The following is a 21,336-nucleotide window of genomic DNA, read 5'->3' as shown; positions in this document are numbered from 1 at the left end:
AAATAATTCATTATGGATTATTTGCTTATCTCTGGTTTCAGGTTAAGGATACTAATTCCAAAAAACAAAGCTTAATAAGGCCAGTTATTCCCCTACACTGTAGAAAACAGACATAATGCACTGCCAGAATTATTTACAAATTATATGTTCTGAATTATAAATTACAATTTATTTCCCAAGGTAATCACACTGATTACACAAGTCCTTTCAGAAATAATACTGCTACTGGCCAGCTTATTAAGGACTCATAAGAAAACTTTACAACCAGATTAGTTAAAAAGCATGCGATTCATAAGGTGAAAATGGGATTTTATGTTTATTTTAAAATGCAATAGGCAAAAGAGTATAGAGGTCCAAATGATAGAGTATGAGAGAAGATTGGAGGTGGAGTCCAAGCAGCAGCTGGAAAAATGAAACCAAAAAGTGTTTGCCGGAATAGGGAATCTTTTAGGAGGTTCCAGAGAGAGAAAGAGCCCAAAGGTTGGTCTAATGCAGAGGCCTGAAACCTGTACAGCTAACAGTGTTGAGCCGGAAATGTGGGGGAACAGAAGTTTGACGAACAAGGATGGTCAGTCACAACCCCCAAATATCCTGCATCTGGCTGTGATCTCCAAGACATGTACACAGTGTCCTGATAAAAACAACAAGGAGTCTGGTGGCACCTTAGATAAGCCCATTTCCCACCTTGTAAGAGAAACCCAGCTGACCCTAAGCATTCAGCTTATGACAATGACTGTAGATCTTGGCATGAGATTTTAATTGGTCTGGTAAATCACATTTTCAGTCACATCAAATTAAAATCCCTGGGCCAAATCCACTTAGGGTTTACATCAACACTCATCAGAATAAATCAGGGTGGTGCAACCTCCAAGGGAGAAATTCCTCCAGGGAGAGGTTACAGCTACACAAAACAACCAAAGCCACTTCCCTAGCACCAGCAGCCACAAGAGGCCAGTGTATTAAAGAAAGACAGAAAGACAGAAAATTGTGGCAGTATTGAATGCGGAAGAGTTTTGTCAAAGGGAATCCATGGCCTCTGCCTATAAACAAAATCTGCTTGTTTCCAAAAGCTAGAACCTCAAAAAGAGTGCTGAAAGTAAAACCACCCAGTAGCTGCTTAGAGTTGGGGGGAGACTCACTGATGGAGTGAGGTGAAATTTGTCCCATTTGTATATAAGCAAAAAAGTGTGACACATAGTGAAAATGCAAAAGCATATTTGAAAGCGCACCAACTGCTGTATTTATGTACATGCACATAATTGTATATTACACATGCACACACACTCAAATGTATATTAAATACACACGGTTCCCTAATTGTTATCTTCTGCCTCCACAAACAAAAGGCCTATGGAATACGAACAAAATTATTCTCGTACCATAATCTCCCAAAAACAGAAAAAACATTCTTTCCTAGGGTCTGTTACCACCATTATTATTATTTTTTAAAAACCTAATTGTTTCAATATTTCAGCTACTTTCTCTGAAGAACCACAATAGCAATATACTGAGGACTTAGCTGTTTGAGGTAGATTCAAGTGAGAGCTGGGGAACTGGGGTGATGTGCAAGCTATAGCACAAACTGAGGAGAAAACATGAAGAAAAAAAAGGGTGAGATTAGTATTATTGGTCCTGTAGACTTGGGGTCAGTATGATGAATGTGCAGAAGGATCTCTTAACCATGTGTGTTATAATTCCACACACTAAAAGCCAAATTCCGCTCTCTGATATGCGCATACAACTCCCACTGGAATAAATGAGAGTTGCATGCCTCTATCTAAGGGCAAAATTTGGCCCTAAGTCATTAGTTAGAACTCTCTGCTGAAAGACTTCAGAGAATAGGGGGCATCCAAGGCTGAAAGGATCACACTGATACAGCACAATCAGAGATTTACTCTCACAAGAGACTATCAAATCCTCAGAAATTCTAAAACTCCATTTTAAAATATTAAAATCTTTACAAGACTGACATGCCATATTAGGAAGACTGTTTTCAGTTAAGTTAGATTTTATAAAGAGCTAAATAGAGTAAGAGTATAATTGAATGAAAGTTTACAGGGGAAACCCCCTCCAAATCTTTTAGCATTGTACGGAACAGCACACCAGGCATTAATACTAAACTCAATTTAAAAACAAAAATCAGCAAAAGAAACAACTTGAGTGCAGTTATTCTCATATGGGTGATAGCCAATATTCATATTACAGAGTAAATCTTGACCTTTTGGAAGGAATATTTCCAGACAAAGAGAAAACAAGTGAGAATGTTTAGAAGCTAAAGCAGGGGAAAGATTCCCAAGTTCTGGACTGTCCTAAAACTATTCTGCCACTAACTACTGTGCAACTTTGATCAAGCCATTTCACCTCTTTGTGCTCAGAGGTGATGTGAAGCTTAAATAATCAGTATCTGTCTGATCCTTGGATGAAAGGTAGTATGTATGTAAGATACAATGTTGCACGATTATTCTAAGCTTTACTAAAAACATCTGCAATTTTTTTTAACAGTAAGATGCTCATATATATTTACAATCTCTGCTAGAATATTATTTGAGATTTGAACGTACCATTCATATAGCATTTCAACTATCTACCTCAAATGATTACAGATAACAATTTACTTCACGTCTCATAGCGGTATTACAGCAGTGCTTAGCAGCAGAGCTGTAGTCAAGACCCTCCCTGAGATAAATTATTCACCTCTGTGATGGGAACAGACCATTTCATCTTAGAAATTCCCTGATTGCTTAGGGTGTCCTGACCCTAAAAAGAACTTTGCTCTTTACCATTTGCAATGCTAAAATCCTCCAGTTACTTTGACCACGGCCTGACAGTGAACCTTCTGCTACCAGCAGCCAACTGACTTCATTTAAAATAAATAAGTAAATACAAAGAAGCACCTTGTTTATTTCTAACTCCCTTGTATCTGTTGCATGATAGGCCGGCATTTGCTGTTAAAGCAGAAAATTACAAGGAGGGCTTAATTGACCCTCTTGTGTCTTTGAAAAATCCTGTCTGTTGTCTCTAATTGACCCTCTAGATACCTTTGTGGAACAATGAATGAATCCTCAGTAAATAATGGACGGTGATGATTAATAGCCACAGTTTGGCTAGACCTCTGGCTCATGGAGTTATGTTACTGTATAAATTTCTTCTTCTTCTTCTTCTTCACCACTGTCATGGTGAATCTGTTCCTTGTATTTCATAAGCAAGACTGTTGGCAAATTACAAATATCCTGTTGTAAATCTGAAAAGTTAGATAAAATAGGATGCTACAGATATAATGCAATAGAAAAGAATTACTGACGTTACTCAAAATTGTTTCCCACAACCAATATTTTTCTCATGTGTTACTAGAAAGTACAGTGAAGTGTCATCATATATTCATGTGTTTGATTTAGAGGAAAAAAATAATGGGGACCACTTACAAGGTTTCAGTTATTTCCTTCATGTAGAGTGTAGTTCATAATAATAAGATGTCACATTTCCATTTCTTGCCTCTTCACTGTAATAAAAAACATCACACTAATACACTTTTTGATTGGCTTGATTATAATGCTGTAGGGTATATTATAAAACGCATTAAGACACTTTCAAACTTCTCTCATATTTAATGACTGTGGTTAACATTCTGAGGCTAAGAGAGTTATAAATGCAAATTTGTAAAGTTATGACATTTGTCTGACAAGCCAAAGAGCAAATTTTACTTGGATTTGATGCTACTATTTTCTATTCAGTAAAATATTTTGGTCCTATAATTGAATAGTGTACTGTAAAATATCACCTTTAGTATACTTAGTGATGCTACTATTAAAAGAATTGCAAAGCACATTAACTGAAAATCGCACTGTAAAACTAAACATCTCACATTGAGCATGTCAATATATATGAACCAAATCAAACCTGTATAGTAATATATATCATAGAAAACAGAGAGTTCAACCTAATACACTTTTTTATATCACAAGAGTGTAGCAGAGGCACCTTCATTTCTATACTTTAACTCAGTGTGAAATACAGACAGCATGCAGTACGTAAATCTACAAAGAGAAACAAAAAAACAAATGAACTTGTCATTTTGACCCAAACCTTTCCTCCTTGAACAAAGCCTGAATAAGAGAGTGTATGTCTACACTGAGACAAAAGACCCGTGGCATGGGTATGGCTGGCCTGGATCAGCTGACTTGGATTTGTGGGCCTAAAAACTGCAGTAAAGACATTTGGGCTTGGGCTAGAACCTAGGCTCGGAGACCCTCCCAGTTCGCAGAGTTTCAGACGCCGCACTCCAGCCCAAAGCTGAATGTCTACACTGCAATTTTATAGCCCTGCAAGCCCAAGTCAGCTGACCATGCCAGTTGAATTGAATGTCTTTTATCGCAGCAGAGAGGTACCCAGATGACTCTGTAGGAGAGGTGCATGTAGTTTGGAAAGGAAGGAATCACTCCAGGTCTTCTATGGGAGGCATGAAAATAATTTAATTTTGGTTTCTTTATCTGACAGACTCTAGTGGATGCAGGCAGTTGTAAGCTGTCTTTATATATTTGCATGTATGTATTTGTAAGTTGTATTTATAAACTTTTCTAACGTTGCTCACAACCGTAGGATCAAATCATCACTTAAAATGTTGATGAGTTGAGTCAATATCCATTTGACATTGGGAAGTGTTATTACATAAAGGGAAACTGACTTGCCCAAGAACACAGAGGAAATCTATGGGAAAGACAAGATTTTAACCCAGATCTTCTGAACTGATCCTTGGTTATGAGGAACAGATGAGTTATTTTAAATCTTTCAGCAGCTGTGTTTTCACAATGGATACTTCTGAAGTCATCACTACAAGATGGATATATTGGAAATTTTGCCAATTTACGATATGATTTTAATTCCAAAGATAATTCTCCACTTGCCACAGTTTCCTTTGGACTTTCTAGTCTGTCCCCTCCCCCTTTTCTGCACAATTACTTATGGGTATCCCAACTATACCTACAAAATGATGGGGTCTAAATTAGCTGATGCCACTCAAGAAAGATCTTGGAGTCATTGTGGACATTTCTCTGAAAACACCCACTCAATGTGCAGCAGCAGTCAAAAAAGCAAACAGCATGTTAGAAACCATTAGGAAAGGGATAGATAATAAAACAGTACATATCATAATGTCATTTCAAATCTATGGTGTGCTCACACCTTGAGTACTGCATACTGTCCCATCTCAGAGAAGATATATTAGAATTGGAAAAGGCAAAGAGAAGGCAACAAAAACAATTAGGGGTACGGAACAGCTTCCATATGAGGAGAGATTTAAAAGATTATGACTGGGGCTGTTCATCTTAGAAAAGAGACAGTTAAGGGGGGATATGATAGAGGTCTATAAAATAATAAATGGCATGGAGAAAGTAAATAGGGAAGTGTTATTTCCTTTCACATAATACAGGAACCAGAGGTCACCCAATTAAATTAATAGGCTGCAGGTTTTAAAAAAACATAATGAAGTATTTCCTCACACAAAGCCCAGTTAATCTGTGGAACCTTTTGCCATGGGATGTTGTGAATGCCAAAAGTATAACTGAGTTTAAAAAACGATTAGATAAGGTCATGGAGGATAGGCTCATTAATGGTTATTAGCCAAGATGGTCAGGGATGCAACCCCATGCTCCAGATGTCGTTAAATGTCCAACATCCAGAAGCTGGGACTGGACAGCAGGGGACGGATCATTCAAAAATGCCCTTGTTTTGTTACTTCCCTCTGAAGCATCTGGCACTGGCCACTGTCGGAGACAGGATATTGGGCTAGATCAGTGGTGGGCAACCTGCGGTCCATCAGTGGTGGGCAACCGCGGCCTCAGGGAGCTGCGGGGGGCCATGCCTGAGGACGGTCAATGTCAGCAAAACGTCTCGCAGCCCGCAGTCAGATTACCCCGATGGGCTGCATGTGGCCTGCAGGCCGCAGGTGGCCCACTGATCTGGTCCAATATGGCCATTCTTATGTTTCTATGTTTTTTACTTTTTTTCAGAATCAGGTCCCAGGATTCCAAATCTGCCCTGGTGCATACTCTATGTCATTGGGCTTGCACAGGGTAAAGGTCAAAGCAGAATTTGACTTAGTACGTTAAAGCATAGATACATGGCACATAGATAGGTTTGTGCGCACATGCAATGTTTATAAATGATGTTAATCACCCACTCTCAGCAGGTGAATTATGCTGCTGTCTCATGTACACTATGTGCTTGGATTACCAGGACCTACCAGTTGCTTTTTTGATTACTATTAGCTGTACAAGAAAATAAGCAGAGAAGCTAATTTCCTTGCATGGGTAACAGTAAATATTGGAAGTGGATTTATGTAATAATAAACTGTATCAAAATATAAATAGAATCATGCTAGTGGATTTAAAGAACTCTCAAAGTTCTTATTCATTATGATTCAGAGGCAATAGAAGATGCAGATGCTCAGGGTAAACCTTTATGGAGGCAGATGGATTCATATAAATCATATTACAGTTTACAGTGAGAAGCTGTTTGTCTAAATGGTAAAAATCTGTAACCATTTGTACAACTAGGGTTAAACTAATCCAGCTTTAATCAAAAGCTAAATTTACATATAGCTTTGCTTTCAATATAAGTAGGGGGTTAGTGTCTTTAATTGTCATTCCTCTTGTGTCTCCAGATCTTCATCCACTCATACTAAAATAACTGTATGATGCACATTTTTCATTTAATATCGTGAAGAATACAGTAATTCACCATTAGGCCTCCTATTTCAATGCATAAATATCACAAGCAGCATGATAGATGGTTATACTTCGAACAGCTTACAGCATACACTGAACATAAATATTAGAAGTCTGACTCAATTAGAAACTTTGGCTGCTAAAATATCATTTGTCAGTACTATATATTCATAACCTTAAAACAAAGGTACAAATGGTTTATTTATTTTTACATTTAGCATTGATAATTCTCTTAGAAAAACAAAACAGTGTAGGTGTGCAAAATTTCAAGCTCAGTAATGCTTCAAGGATGCCAGAACCCAATTAAAAAAAGTGATAGTATCATTTCTACCCACCTTTTAAATTTAAGTTGTTGTTATAGGCGGAGCTAATAGCACTCCCTGTAGTTCAGGTTGCCCCACACTTCCTTTTATAAGACACTGGATTCAGTTTCTCAGAACTTTGCCAAACTTTAACCATTTGTGTGCAAATTTTCCATTTTGGGAGTCTGCCACAGACTGAACTTAAAAAAAAAAAAAAAAATCAGGAAAATGGTTCAGCCATTTCTGCGAAGGAGATTAGGGGAAAATACATTGTTTGCAGTGTTAAATAAATTTTCTACAAGTGTTTTGTGGAGAAGCTGTTGCAAGCCTATGTTTGGAAACAGGGCCTTGAAGTTTCGCAGAGGGGTTGCCTTTATGTAAGGGACACATTAAAATCTGCACAATTTTGTCCAAGTTATAAGCCTTTGTAAAGTGTCACTTTACATACATTCACGAGAGACTTGTTAGAGCCTGGCAGCAAAAGGCTCTGAAGATTTAGTCTGCTTCAGCCCAAGATGGCAAGGGTCAAACAAGAGTTTCCCTGCAATTGCTCCTCCCAACTCCTGTGAGTCGCTGTGACACAGGGGACAGAAACTGAGAGCAGGGAGAAAGTCTCTCCTGTCCCAATACTCCTCGGCTGATTCCCAGGGAGTTTGGTGGAGAAGGCAAACTGACTTGAGTGCAGAAAGGACAAGAGCCAGACCCAAGCAAAAAGGGAGAGAGGGGGAAGGGAGTAGATTGGGAGAAAAAACCTGTTGGAAAAGATCAGGACTGGGAGTCTGGGAGGAGATTGGCACCAGCTGAGCAAATATACTGAGACTGGAATGAACAGCCCATGGGGTGGGGTGGAGACTAGTACTGGGACAAGAAGATGGAGAGAAGCCAGGTCTGTGACAGTGGCAAAAGGAGGCAGGCTTGCAGAGGAGGAAAATAAGGATGTATGATCACCAGAACACACTTCCTGGAGAACCTGGAATGGAACCCAAGATTGCGGAGTCTCAATATTCTACTGTCAGCAGATGACTATAAAACCCACTTGCAAAGTGTGTATCTCATCCCCTTTAGTTGCTGGTCCACATAGAGAAAGACAAACTACTACTGCCATCAATTACTCCTTCATCTCAAATGGCAGATGTCTGAGCTGTGGATCTAAAGTTCCAACCCCGCTAGTAACCCGTGTGGGTGTCAATAAGTGGAACTTCTATCCCCCATCAGCCCCGCTAGATTTTTAAAACACACACACTCATGCCCTAAGTAAAAGGAAAGTTAAGGTTGCAAAGTCAAACACTCAAAAATTAGGAAATGCCACAATTAAGGTTGTCATTAAAACTTTAATTTGGTTCCCTTGTGCATATGTATGATACAGTCTTTAATTACATGAAGACACAAACTAGAATTTTTGACTTGTGGTCCTTCATATTAGTCGAGGTGCCTCTAGCTAATTATTCAACTGCACATAAGTCATTACTTAACATACTTGGCTTTCCATAGGAAATGTTAAAGGCATCATATTTAGTGATTATGCTAATTCTGTTTCATCTTTATTTTCAATGTACAACATATTGCATTAGTCTGTGCACATTGTAACAGAAGACAAGTTTAATAAATAAGGTCTCCTCAATAAAAAGTTTGAACTATCCTCATAGTTCTGCCATTACCAAGTGACTGATTTAAGAGATGGACAAAAAGTAGACACACAAAAGTACAGATACCATGATTAATGGATGATCCAAATTCCCCTGAACTGCATATCATGACTTAATGTGAAATCCTGAAGAGATTAAAGGCGGGAATTACATTACCATGAATAATATGAAAAAGTGATATTCTGTCTAAAAGCTTTTGAGTGCAAGTGAGTTGAGCAAATATATTAACAGAGCTTCAGCAGATTCAATCAGGTTGAATGTTACCTAGAATTTATTTTGAAATAAGCTGTATGTATCCAAGATGTGAAGAACGAATCCATTTGTGACTGGCAGCAAAGCTATTAGCATGTAGATTTTAATTCCATCTTCGGTTTTATAGAGGTTACATTGTCCCTCTTTTAATAATTGAAACATTTCCCAATTACAGATGTAGTACATCTCAATGCTAGACATACAGAGCACGGTAGTGATGTGGCTAAGATTTACTCTCCCACTTTATTCTAACTTTAAAAAAGATCTTTTTGCATCTTTATTATAGCGGTACCAGTAATGCTGCTGTATTTAAGGATGAGTTGCATCCCACTGCTTAGTATTTCCATTATAAAAACAGATTTGGAGACCATTTAATGTTTCAACTGATTTGAATCATGTTGGTAGGAAATTTAGATTAAAATTATTCAGTCAGTATGTGTATGCAAGGCTTTCCTACAAAAAAAACAGTTGCACAGTAACTTACAATTAAATGGTGATGTTAATGAAGTTATAGCGTGTGACAGCTTAACGGAGTGATGCTGAAAGGCAAATGTCGAAATGAAGGCAAGATGTTTATTTTCAAACTGACAAACCTTAACTCAACCATAACATACAGTTCCATTAACAATATAGTTATTACACAAAATAATTTAGTAGAATATATATATTCATGTTCCATGAAAGACAAACCAAACTGACACGAACAGGACACAGCAATTTTGTGTGAGAAGATGGGGAAAGGGTCACAAAACTAACCAACCAGACACCAGCTTCCTCTAAATGAAGTATAAAGGATCCTCCTACCTGTAATCCCTTGATACCAAGAGCAGTGCATAAAAACAAAGATAGCCCCACTAATGGGCGAGCCTACAGACTAGATCAATGCTTAACCACACGAAAATCCAGTAGGACAGATTCTAGTCCGAACTCCACCCCTTTCACTATTACACTGGCACAAAAAGGACAGAAAGCCTTGAAAAGGCCAGCTAGGGATTCCTCTTGTATAACAGAATGCATGCATGGTATAAAGACAGCACAACACTACCAATTTCCAACCTAAAGGTTGGATTAAGAATTCCCACCACCATTCAAGCCCCTTACTTATTCCCATAGCAATCCCCTGCTTCAGTTTCAGTATTGTTATGCCAATCTCTCTCAACATATAACTCCTGCCCTCTATATATTGTAAATGAGTAGCTCACTCACAAGATAAATAAAATAGAGAAGTAGGAGTGAAAGAAGTATTGAGCACCGAAACAATTAAAAAAGAGCCAGGGTGAAGGGTATGTAAAATACTGAAAATGTTTAAATTAAAGGGTTTTGAAATGCATATATTCCAGACAGCCTCCAACAAAATATTGAATGTCTGTGTGCGGAAAGCCATTAATAATTGTATTTCCCTATCCCAAGTTTTGTATGTGATTATCATAGAGTGAACTGTGGATGTCCATAGTCTTCAGTGAACTGGTCAATTTAATTCTGATGTATCTGATGTGGATTTATGAATCAAGCCATGGGGAGAGATGGAGAGAGAGCTGGGTGCATATGGTGAGCTTGATTTCGGTGAAGGATTTTACAGATTTCTTCAAAGAAAATATTTAGTAAGATCAAGTATGGCTTCTCCCCACTCCTTTCCTTTTTCCTTACTTCTAGTACTCGCTCATCCTTCTCACCGGACACAGACTTCCAGTCTGATCTCTTCCTCCTACCTCTTCTTCCACAACCTTTCCTGTCTCCTAGTTTTCCTTGCCCCCTCTCCCACTTTTCTCCTCAACCTTAGTCTCATCAAGTTCCTTCCCTGCTCAGTAAAGGAATACTTTGACCTTCCATACCTTAAAAAACGAAAACCCCTCAACCTACCACCTAATCCCGCTTCTCCTTTCATTTCCAAATTTCTCAAAACATGATGTCTATAGGCACTTTCTTTCTATTCCTTTCTTCCAGTTCTGTCTTTGAGAGCAGTGTCACTGCAGTATAGAAGCCAGATTGGAGAGAATCAAAGTATCTAATGACTTTATGCTGGCCAAATCTCATGACCATTTCCTTTTAGGGTTCAGTCTTCTCATGGCTCTCCTATCTGCCTGATCAATCCTTCGGTGTCAAACCTTTTGTGGGTCATCATCCTTAACTTAGCCTTTTTCCCTTGGTTTCCTCACAACTCAATTCAAAATGCTGGTACTAAGATCATCTTCTTTACACATCACACTGACAACTTCAACACTCACTTTGAGTCCTTCCAGTTCCTCCACCAGTCTCTGCTTCATCTCTGTATCAAACACAAGCCTCTTGTCTTAAACTTTGATACTCTTCATAACTTAGCCCACTTCATTCCACCTATCTGATCCAGGCAGGTGATGAGCCATGACTGTCTTCCCTAGGTTCTCTATTCCTCCTCTTTTATTCTCAATAACCTTTCTTCCAAGTATCCCTTACCCTACATCTAATCCCAATTAAAACAAAAAAGAAAACACACCAGCAAAGCATGTAACTCATAAAGCTGTACCAATTCTTCACCATATTCATTTGTTTGTATGTCACAACACCATTCCTTACTCTTTATCTGTAAGCCCTCCTGGGCAGAGGTTGTCTCCTGTCTTAAGTATGTGTATACAGAGCCCCAGTCACGATTAAGAGTTTACGTTGTTACAATAATATCGATAGTCAGCTTGCTTCGCTACACAATTTCAAGGAAGGGTGCTAATATTTATTGAGGGATAGGAGCTGTTTAGGGAAGACTGGAGGACATCTTAAGGAAAAACTGTATCCTCACTTTCAAAGTATGGTCTGAAGATGATTAAATTAAAAGATCTTGATAGGTAGATCTATTGGGGACCTGTAAGTGGAAATGAATAACTTTCGCTTGGAATGAATGATAATACAAGGAATAAGATAATCAAGATAATCACAGGAATGTTCTGATTTTCAGCATAGTCAGAGAGAACCATGAAGAGATGACAAAAGTGAAAAGAATAAATCTAAAACGTGGAGATTCTGAATAACTGCATATACAATGGAACCCCGTAAATGAAACTAACATACTGAACAGTTTGCTTGTAAATACAATAAAGGACTACTTCTTTATGTAAAAACTAAAAAAAAACAAAACAAAAAAACCTAGGAGTTGTATAGTTTATAGTTGTATAGTTATGGGACTGGTACAGAGGCAGACACCTTTACCTCCTGGTTATTAGCTTGAATATGCCATAATGGACAGTGACCTAAAGACATTGCAATCTAGCAGATATATGTTAGCCTCCGTGAAATGAGCTGTAAACTTAACCAAGTTCTTAATGGACAGGTTTCTACATCACAGAAATTACTACCATAACTGGTAACCCTGCTTGGCAGACTCAGCAAACTAGCCAGGGCGTGACTGGGCATGGAGACTTTACCCTCTCACCTCTTGAGCTCAGAAGTAAATTGCAGTGCTGGGAAGCTTACACTAAGCGTGATAGATTTATAGATGTTAAGGCGAGAAGAATTGTAATAATCTAATCTGACCTTCTACACAACACAGGCCATAGAATTACACCCAGTATGTCCTTTCCGAGTTTCATTTTTTAAAATTTTTGTTTTTTGGAAGAAAAAGCAGACTGAAAGAGGACATTTTGAACATTATTTGGAGAGGTTAATGCAGGAAATATTGGACGTACACTTTAAATGTCATGGTATAAATAGGGAGTTAAAACTTCACAGCGCAGCTGTCTTTTAAATATGCACTGGAAGTACTTTCCAGTCCCCTGAGTTCTGAATGCTTCCTGCATCTGAAATAACCACAGCCACACAGTCCCCGGGCACATCCACCCATGAGGACAAAAGTGTATTTGCTGGATTACTGTCCCCCAAGGGAAATTCACTGTTGTTCAGTAAACTGCTGAAGAAGTCCAATAATATTTCCACTTGACAGGTAGATACAGCTGACAATTGTCCAAGATAGCACCACCAAATAGAACAAAAGTTTGATAAACGTAATGAAAGTCACAGTATATGTTTGGAGGAAGAAAGAGGACTGGGCGCATGTGATAAAATATTCTATTCCTCAAAAACACAGCATCTAGATACATAACTATGGCTTCCCCAAATCCCTCCACTAAGCAGCGCTAGTGCTGCCCCTGCTCTACCCCATGGGGTTTCTACCTCATCTGTAAATGGAGTCTCCCTCCTTTATGTGCCAAGAATACAAAGGCCTAGATTGTATCTCATTCCTGTGCAAGAGAGGGAGGGGAAGTCTTTTGCACTCTCTTCCCAACCTCATATACCTTCACAGGAACAAGCACAGTCTAGCCCACAGAAACAAAGTGAGCCAAAATGCACAAAGTACAATCATCCATATAAATCATTTTAAATTGTTAATAGTGTCTCTCTACATTATTTCATCACATGCTGCCTGCTATTCCCTGCGAGCTCTTTGAAGGATTAAAGAGGAACATATGCTGTGAACACCCACTGTGTTCTGTTGCAACTCAAAACTAACTTCTAAGCTTGAGTTTGATTAAACTTTCCACCTAAATTAAGCTGCTCTGGAAGTAGTAAACAGCAAAAACACTGCCTTGATGTCAGTTAGTTTCATATTAGTAATATGACAGGCCTCCTATTGTTTTAGAACTGAAGAGCATGTGTCTTAATGCAAGCTTTTGTATGAGAAATAATTTCTTGATACAACAGTAATAATCTCCTGGCCTGCAGGAAATTGACAGCAGTCTATTATGAATTAATGAGCGTTTCAGCAAAAATACCAACTGTTCTTGGTATTAGTAATATGAACAGAGGAGGCTGGGCCTTGTCATACTGGTTTAGACCAGTGGTCTAGCTTAGTGTTTCTCAAGCTGGGGGACCGGCTTGTTGCCTTTCTAAACTGTGTTAGGGAAATCTCAGGGATCGGTTGTTGAGAAACACTGGCTAAACCACTATCCTATCTCTGAATGTGGCCAGCACCAGTTACTTCAGACAAATTATAAGGAATCTTTAACTGTGTAATATGAGTTTGTCTTATGGCTTGAAGCATGATTATTTAAATCCTTTCTAGGAATGTATGGTGTTTTTTCAGTATTTACTATTTTACTTTGGATATTCTTATTATTCTTATGATTGCCTAATCCCTTTTACGAATCCTACTAAATTCTTTAGTTATGTCATGTGGCAATGAGTTCCACAGGCTAACTGTACACTTGGTGAAAGTTTTTCCTTTTAGAAGTTTTGAATTTGCCACCTTCCAACTCCTGGTATTATGAGACTTCCCCAAATCATGATCTCTATACCATTCACTATTTTGAAAACCTCATAATACTCAATCTTATACATTTAATTTCTAAGGTAAGCAATCCTAGTCTTTTTCAATCTCTCTCCATGTGAGAATTTTTCTATGCTCCTAATTATTTTTATCAGCTTGGTATATACAGTTTTTCTTGCATTGTAGAGCTGTTGTTCTTAAGTGCTGGCAAGAATTTATGAGTGTTTGCAAATGACACATGCAATATATTGCAAATAAGGTGCAGAACAATGGATGAAATGACTTCAGAGGAAGAGACAAATGAGGAACATTTTCCTGTCCTCACATAGTTTGATTTGCTTTGTTTCCACCTTCCTAATAGCTATTCACACTGATTTTCTTCGGTGAGTACTACTTAAAAATAATATTGGGACTTCTAATAAATGCTGCTCATGTTGGAAAGTTAAGCTAATATATTAAAAAGCTTATATTTCATTGTTTTGTGGGTGAGATTTTCAAAAATATACAGTGTTGGCTTCACTCCACTGGGAGTTTTTCCATTGACTTCAATGGGCACATAGCTTTTGAAAGCCTCACCCTTTATGTATAATGCTAGTTGACAATAGGCAAAAGGGGGAAAAATGCTTCTAGACCAGAATGTGGGTTTTTTATGACAGTAGGATGAAGAATTATGTCTCACTGTTCTCAAAGTCAGAGTTCAAATCACTGGTGGAGTTTAGGGAGGCAGGGTCATGAAGGAGGTCAAAGAATACCTCAAGATTTTTCATCTTCTATTACCAGTCTGACAAGTCTCAACCTTTTTGCAGAAATGAAGCTAAAAATTATGTGCAAGTTATTCATGGCACAACGTGTTTTGTTGCACTATATGTACTCCAAAGTGCTTTTAATACCAAAACTTCCAATTATTCACCAATGGATTTTACAAATAAAGATACTTTGAAGATTTTGGCAATATTTTAATCAAGAACAACATGATGATTTCCTGGACACCAGACTTTATGGCATTTATATTCATCACATATTTTATGGTGTAAAATGTTGTCCTTAGTTTTCATTCAACGGCCTCTTTAAAATTGTATGAACAAATCAAAAATAAGGAGATTGCCTACTATACCACTCATATAACACGAAACACTCCTTCAAAAGTACATTGAACTCTGTGTTTTCACATGAGGTGCTGGCTGGTGAACAGAGTATGTAAACAGTCGGTGTTGATATCTCACTCCTAAAGGGAGTGAAACCTAGGATGTGACCAACATACACTAGTAATTTTCTGCAAGCAGTAAGTCATGTTTCCTATTTCCTTTCCCAATGGGACAGGGAAAGTACACATTCTTCTACAATCTTTTCATTTTTACCGTTACCCCACTTATTTGGCAACACACTGCTTTGGCTGATTCTCAAGAGCAGCTATTTAGACAGAAGGGAAGAAATAGTAATACAGAAAAAATATAACCAAACAACTTTTCAAAGTGTACCTCATAGGTACTATTCTAAATGAAATGAGCAGAAATAAATACTTCCACCAATTCAGAATCTTATGATATATTTTAGTTTTTCATTCTTGTAGTTTAAAGCATAACAAATAAAGAAAACTCTCTAAATTAGGGCTTTAAAAATCAGATGTTAGTATAAAAACAGGATTAATTTAGCCCCTTAACAATCCAATTTATGACTAGTAAAGGGTTATGAAAAATTCCATCTAGATGTCAAATATAAGGAAACACAAAGTCTTTGGAGACACATAATGATAAACTGCAGATTGAGCAATAAGCTCAGTGAACAGAATGAACAGTTCAAGAGTTCAGAACATGTTCATTTGAAAGGTGTTCAGTTAAAGAGAAGGGCATGGTATAGACAAAGGCACAGAAAGGTCATCATTATAGTCATTTCATCTTCATTACAATGGTGCAGTCATAGCACCGGTGCACAAACCAAGCCTACACTTGCATGTCGCTCCGCTGTTTGGAGTTCAAGGGTGGGGTGGAAATATTTTTTTAAAAATATATAAATGAATGTGGACAGAAATGTTCAGATGTTGCAGAGTTTGCGCTTCTGCTCTCAGTCTAGGGAAATAAATATAATGTGAAATATTCTTATTTTTTCAATGAGTAAAGTTAATTAAAAAAACCCTCTGCAATCTATTCTCTTCAAAAACCTAACAAATGTACTAAAATGGGCAACTCTTCTCTTTCCCCCAAAGTAGCTGCTTAAAGCTGCCTGTCTTTAAAACAAAGTTAAAGTGGAGTTGATTCTACCTGGTCGACTGTTGGCTTGAACTCACATATTTTGTGAGTCACCATCACAAGTGCAAACTTCTCTCAAGAATCCTGAGAAATAAAGGGGAGAATGCATTAATGTAATAAGATTTGTCCTCTGCAATGATGCATGCCTTATCCAGCTGAAACTTCAGGGGGAAAATTTGGTAGGCTAAATGCAATAACCCAAACTGGAATTTGGCTAGAACACTCTAGCCGGTAACCCCATTTTTTTTTTCAAACAGGCAATGAAATCTCAAATGATCATAAGTAGTCAAGATCTAAGTAGTTAGATCGCATCACTTCCAGCAGCATACAGCTAGCATTATGCTAAAGCATTGGTTCAGTACTGACTGAGAAAGAATTCTACCTGCTGAATCAGCAACAGACGATACTCTCAACACCCTGGTGTTCCTGGGACAGCTCCAGACCAAGTACTGACCAAGCCAGCCATACCTAGCTTATGAGCTCTGATACAATCATAGCCTTCAATACTATAGCTGAAGGCTAGGGATAAAGACATTAAAACTTTTTGTTGTTGTTCTGGTATTTGCACAATAGTTTTCATTAATAATTAACAACCACTGGGAGCACTAACTACCTGAGTCTCTGATTCCTAACACTCTAGAATGCAAACAGACAGAAAAGATAAGGGTGGGTTTTTACAAGGCCGTTGAAATTATTTAAAAAAAATCAGATTATTTCCTTAATATAAATTTAACTATACATTTCTTCTCACAGCAGTCCAGTATCAATTAGCACAAACATATATATACATATATGGATAGATATTTACTATATTTACATAGGGACAGATTTTGATACACTTACTCCTGACAAAATTCATCTTACTCAAAGAGCAGTTCCATTCAAGTCAATGAGCCTGTGCGTGGACTAAGGATATCATAACTTGGCCCCTAGTAATATGATAGATAGCATTAAGAGGCACTTCTTGAGATGCACTGAGCACCATTTGATAGCCCACAACGCCCCCTAATTTCAATGGGAGTTGCAGGTGATCAGCACCTTTTAGAATCTGGCTCCAAACTGGTGCAAAACCTAAGCGCCAATAAATCACAACTAGCATTCAAACAATATAAAAAAACACAGTCTTCATTCCAGGACCACTAGAGAAAGCTTGTGGGAGTCTTGAAATAGTGCTGTCCATGAAAAGTAGAATTCCATCTGGCAGGAAATAAATAATGCATACATGGTGAACAACGTAAATATTTGTGTAATACATCCCTAAAAGGGGGTAGAATGTATTAGAAGAGTTAGATGAAAAAGGAAGAAGCACCTGTAATATACTTCTACTCCATAAAACACTAAACTGAATGGATTCCTGAGAGCCACAGATGCCATCCAGTCCAAAGCCCCAACACATACCACAACCGTTGCCCCAAGAGGTGCAAGAGTGAACCACAACTAATCAGTTCTGTGCCATAAAAATTAGAAATATCATTCCTTTCCAGTCAATAACACTTGCTAATTTTCCATATATTGATAACGACAAACAGAAAAGGTAACAAACAACAGAAGAAAAAGCAAAAAGGTTCTATCTCTAAGCAGCACAACTGCTAAACCCATGAGCCACCTTGTGTCTCACTCCTCACTGGACCATTCACAGTTCACTGCGGAAAGTGATCAAATTATTTCTTTTAAATATCTAAACCAAACTAAAAAGAAATATCTAGAATTATGAAGGCTGTGGCATACTGGAGGAAAAACAGAACAGGCATGAAATCTGAGACTGCTTCCTTTTTGTGTAATGTAATTACACTTAGACTAATGAAATTAACTGCAGTCACACCATAAGATCAGGCAATCTGCAGCACATGCTTCTGAAAGATGTGCTAAAGCAACACCTCATTGCCCATTTTTATTTGAAACAGGCCCAAACCTAAACTGCAGATCCAAACACAACCTCCCTCCTCTCTGATCTTTGAGAAAGGCTGAATTTGGCAGTTGAAGCCCACCTCTAATTATTATAAGAAAAGGGAGAACTGTCTAGCTCAGTAAAAAGGCAAGTCTGAAGGAGTTGATGGGAAAAGAAAGGATAAATAAGTCTGTTCTGCACTCTGAGTATCTCCTATCAGCGGCAAATAAACATAGCTAGATCAGTGAGGGGAAGCAGCAATAGAGCAAAGCAATATAAAAGGATGGCTGAGCACTCAAGGCCTTCATTCAGACCAATTAGGTATTCACAGATCTACCTCAACCTCTTAGTAAATGTTCTTGGTCAGGGTCAGGAGAGTCATTAAGACAGAGGGCTCAAATATGCCGTGTGAGGCTAAGCTATGCTTGTAAGGAAGAGGACGGCTCAGAATCTCTGCACAGAAAGCTGGAAAAGGCTATTTCCTTTGTGGTGGGGAAAATGAGATGGGGTGTACCCACTGCTGCACCTGGTACAAAGGTTTAATCAGCACTCCCACCATCCAGCACTACTGCCCATCATCCAGGTGGAATTGGAATGAGGCTGCTCATGCCCCCAGCAGTGCTGCCTGTGCTACACTTGTTAGCCCAAATCGGGGACTAGATGTTGCTTTGTAGATACATTGGGTGTAGGGGCACAGAGGCTTGGGGGGGGGAAGAAAGGCTCCCTGTGGCCTCTCATCACCTCTGCAGCACCTCTGCAGTGGGAGGTATAATTGAGCCCAGAGAAAGGAATGGGAAATTAACGTTTTGCACTTGCATAAACACATCATCTGTCATATCATCATAATTAGGGGATGCCATTTCTAGTTTCCATTACTACAGGAATAACAGTTTCTAGTTCCTGCCAGCCTATGCCACAGTGAATGCATTCCAACAAAAGAATGCATATCAATACCGTAGTCTGCATTTACTTGCATTGGAGAGTGATAACTTATTTGGTACATCTGACTATGTTTTCCATTAGGCTAAATGTTCAGATAAAACAACTCCAAAAGGGTTTAGTTTAAGAGATTTAAATTTCAATACTTTAAAATAAATATAAAATAAAAATAGCATTTGATCAAAAACCTGATAGGAACCAATTTGATAAATATTCATTAGAAAGACTCAGTTGATTAGTACCCATGTTTCCTGCTTCAAACCTTGCCTCAGGAGAAAGCTTACCGTGTTGAGCTCACACATGTAATTCAGAACATGTCTGGCTACCAGCTTCGATGGAGCAAAGTGGCATGACAATTAGCTTGATGTGATTGTTTTTGAAACTGGAATAAAATATATGGCCTATTAATATTTCAAACATGTTGTGAGGAAATGAAGAATAAACCCTCTGCTCTTTTGTCCAAGTTGATATCCAAAGCTTTCTCTGTGTTAAAACCCAAAGGAATCAGACCAATTCACAAGCAAGACTGTATCACTTATCACATTAAATGAACCTGTTTCAGTTTTGAATCTAGTTGCAAACTAGCTCCTGCCTATTATATATTACATAATTAATAGAAGAAGGTTTTACTTTGACTGATATAAAGATCACAAAAAAACACTTGGGTTTAAGATGCTAATTACAGAGGATTAATGCTAAAGAAATAATAATATAATAAAATAAATAATAACAATAATAATTAATAAATTCTGGTGAATTAGAGCCTCTGATTAATTCATGACGTTCATTTTAGCATTAAAGATGGCATGAAGATACAAAGTAGCAATGTACACAGCCAATACACAGTAAATGCCATAAAGGAATAACAATTCTTAGTCTTTATAGAACACTTCACATACAAGACATTTTACACACATTATCTAATTAGATAGTAAATCCATTATCTTGTATTTCCTGTTCAATGCTTCTATGGAATCTTGTAGCTTTTTAACAGTCTACAGTAAGTAGCTTCAGGTCTAATGTGGCTTTTACTCAGGCAAAACTACTAGGGAAGACTCAGAGACTGCAGAATTTGGCCTCGGCGTCCTCCGAGGCCTATCATCTAATTTTGAAAAGTGGTATCTGGTAAGGTTAAATGTTCAATTCTCTGTCCCGGTACTGAATGTGGAATTTAGGAGTTTCCCTGTATATTAAAAAGGCAATCATTAATACATGACTCAGAGGAACAGAGCCCTACAATTATAGTTTTCAGAGTAACAGAGGGTCCTGTGGCACCTTTGAGACTAACAGAAGTACTGGGAGCATAAGCTTTCGTGGGTAAGAACCTCACTTCTTCAGATGCAAGTAATGGAAATCTCCAGAGGCAGGTATATATCAGTGTGGAGATAACGAGGTTAGTTCAATCAGGGAGGGTGAGGTGCTCTGCTAGCAGTTGAGGTGTGAACACCAAGGGAGGAGAAACTGTTTCTGTAGTTGGACAGCCATTCACAGTCTTTGTTTAATCCTGATCTGATGGTGTCAAATTTGCAAATGAACTGGAGCTCAGCAGTTTCTCTTTGGAGTCTGGTCCTGAAGTTTTTTTGCTGTAAGATGGCAACCTTTACATCTGCTATTGTGTGGCCAGGGAGGTTGAAGTGTTCTCCTACAGGTTTTTGTATATTGCCATTCCTGATATCTGACTTGTGTCCATTTATCCTCTTGCGTAGTGACTGTCCAGTTTGGCCAATGTACATAGCAGAGGGGCATTGCTGGCATATGATGGCGTATATAACATTGGTGGACGTGCAGGTGAATGAGCCGGTGATGTTGTAGCTGATCTGGTTAGGTCCAGTGATGGTGTTGCTGGTGTAGATATGTGGGCAGAGTTGGCATCGAGGTTTGTTGCATGGGTTGGTTCCTGAGTTAGAGTTGTTATGGTGCGGTGCGTGGTTGCTGGTGAGAATATGCTTAAGGTTGGCAGGTTGTCTGTGGGCGAGGACTGGCCTGCCTCCCAAGGTCTGTGAAAGTGAGGGATCATTGTCCAGGATGGGTTGTAGATCACTGATGATGCGTTGGAGAGGTTTAAGCTGAGGACTGTAGGTGATGGCCAGTGGAGTTCTGTTGGTTTCTCT

The 21,336-nt window shown here is 38.4% G+C and overlaps 1 protein-coding gene across 5 annotated transcripts in view; it reads right to left on the bottom strand.

Moving 5' to 3' along the window:
- WWOX (WW domain containing oxidoreductase) overlaps nt 1-21,336 on the bottom strand; it is a 674,139-nt gene that overhangs the window by 393,255 nt on the left and 259,548 nt on the right. Inside the window, exon 9 of one of the 5 annotated variants that reach the window (XM_065567637.1) lies at nt 3,482-3,499. The exons of the other annotated variants lie outside the window; for them this stretch is intronic. Coding sequence (XP_065423709.1) covers nt 3,497-3,499 — 3 coding nt within the window. The 3' untranslated portion in view covers nt 3,482-3,496. Of the gene's footprint in view, nt 1-3,481; nt 3,500-21,336 lie in introns of those variants that run through there. 5 annotated transcript variants of the gene reach the window in all.

The sequence above is a fragment of the Chrysemys picta genome, chromosome 14 (assembly GCF_011386835.1).
Source record: "Chrysemys picta bellii isolate R12L10 chromosome 14, ASM1138683v2, whole genome shotgun sequence".
NCBI classification, from domain to species: Eukaryota; Metazoa; Chordata; order Testudines; family Emydidae; genus Chrysemys; species Chrysemys picta.
The sequence above is the reverse complement of the archived record's forward strand: the minus strand, read 5'-3'. Positions and strand labels throughout refer to the sequence as shown.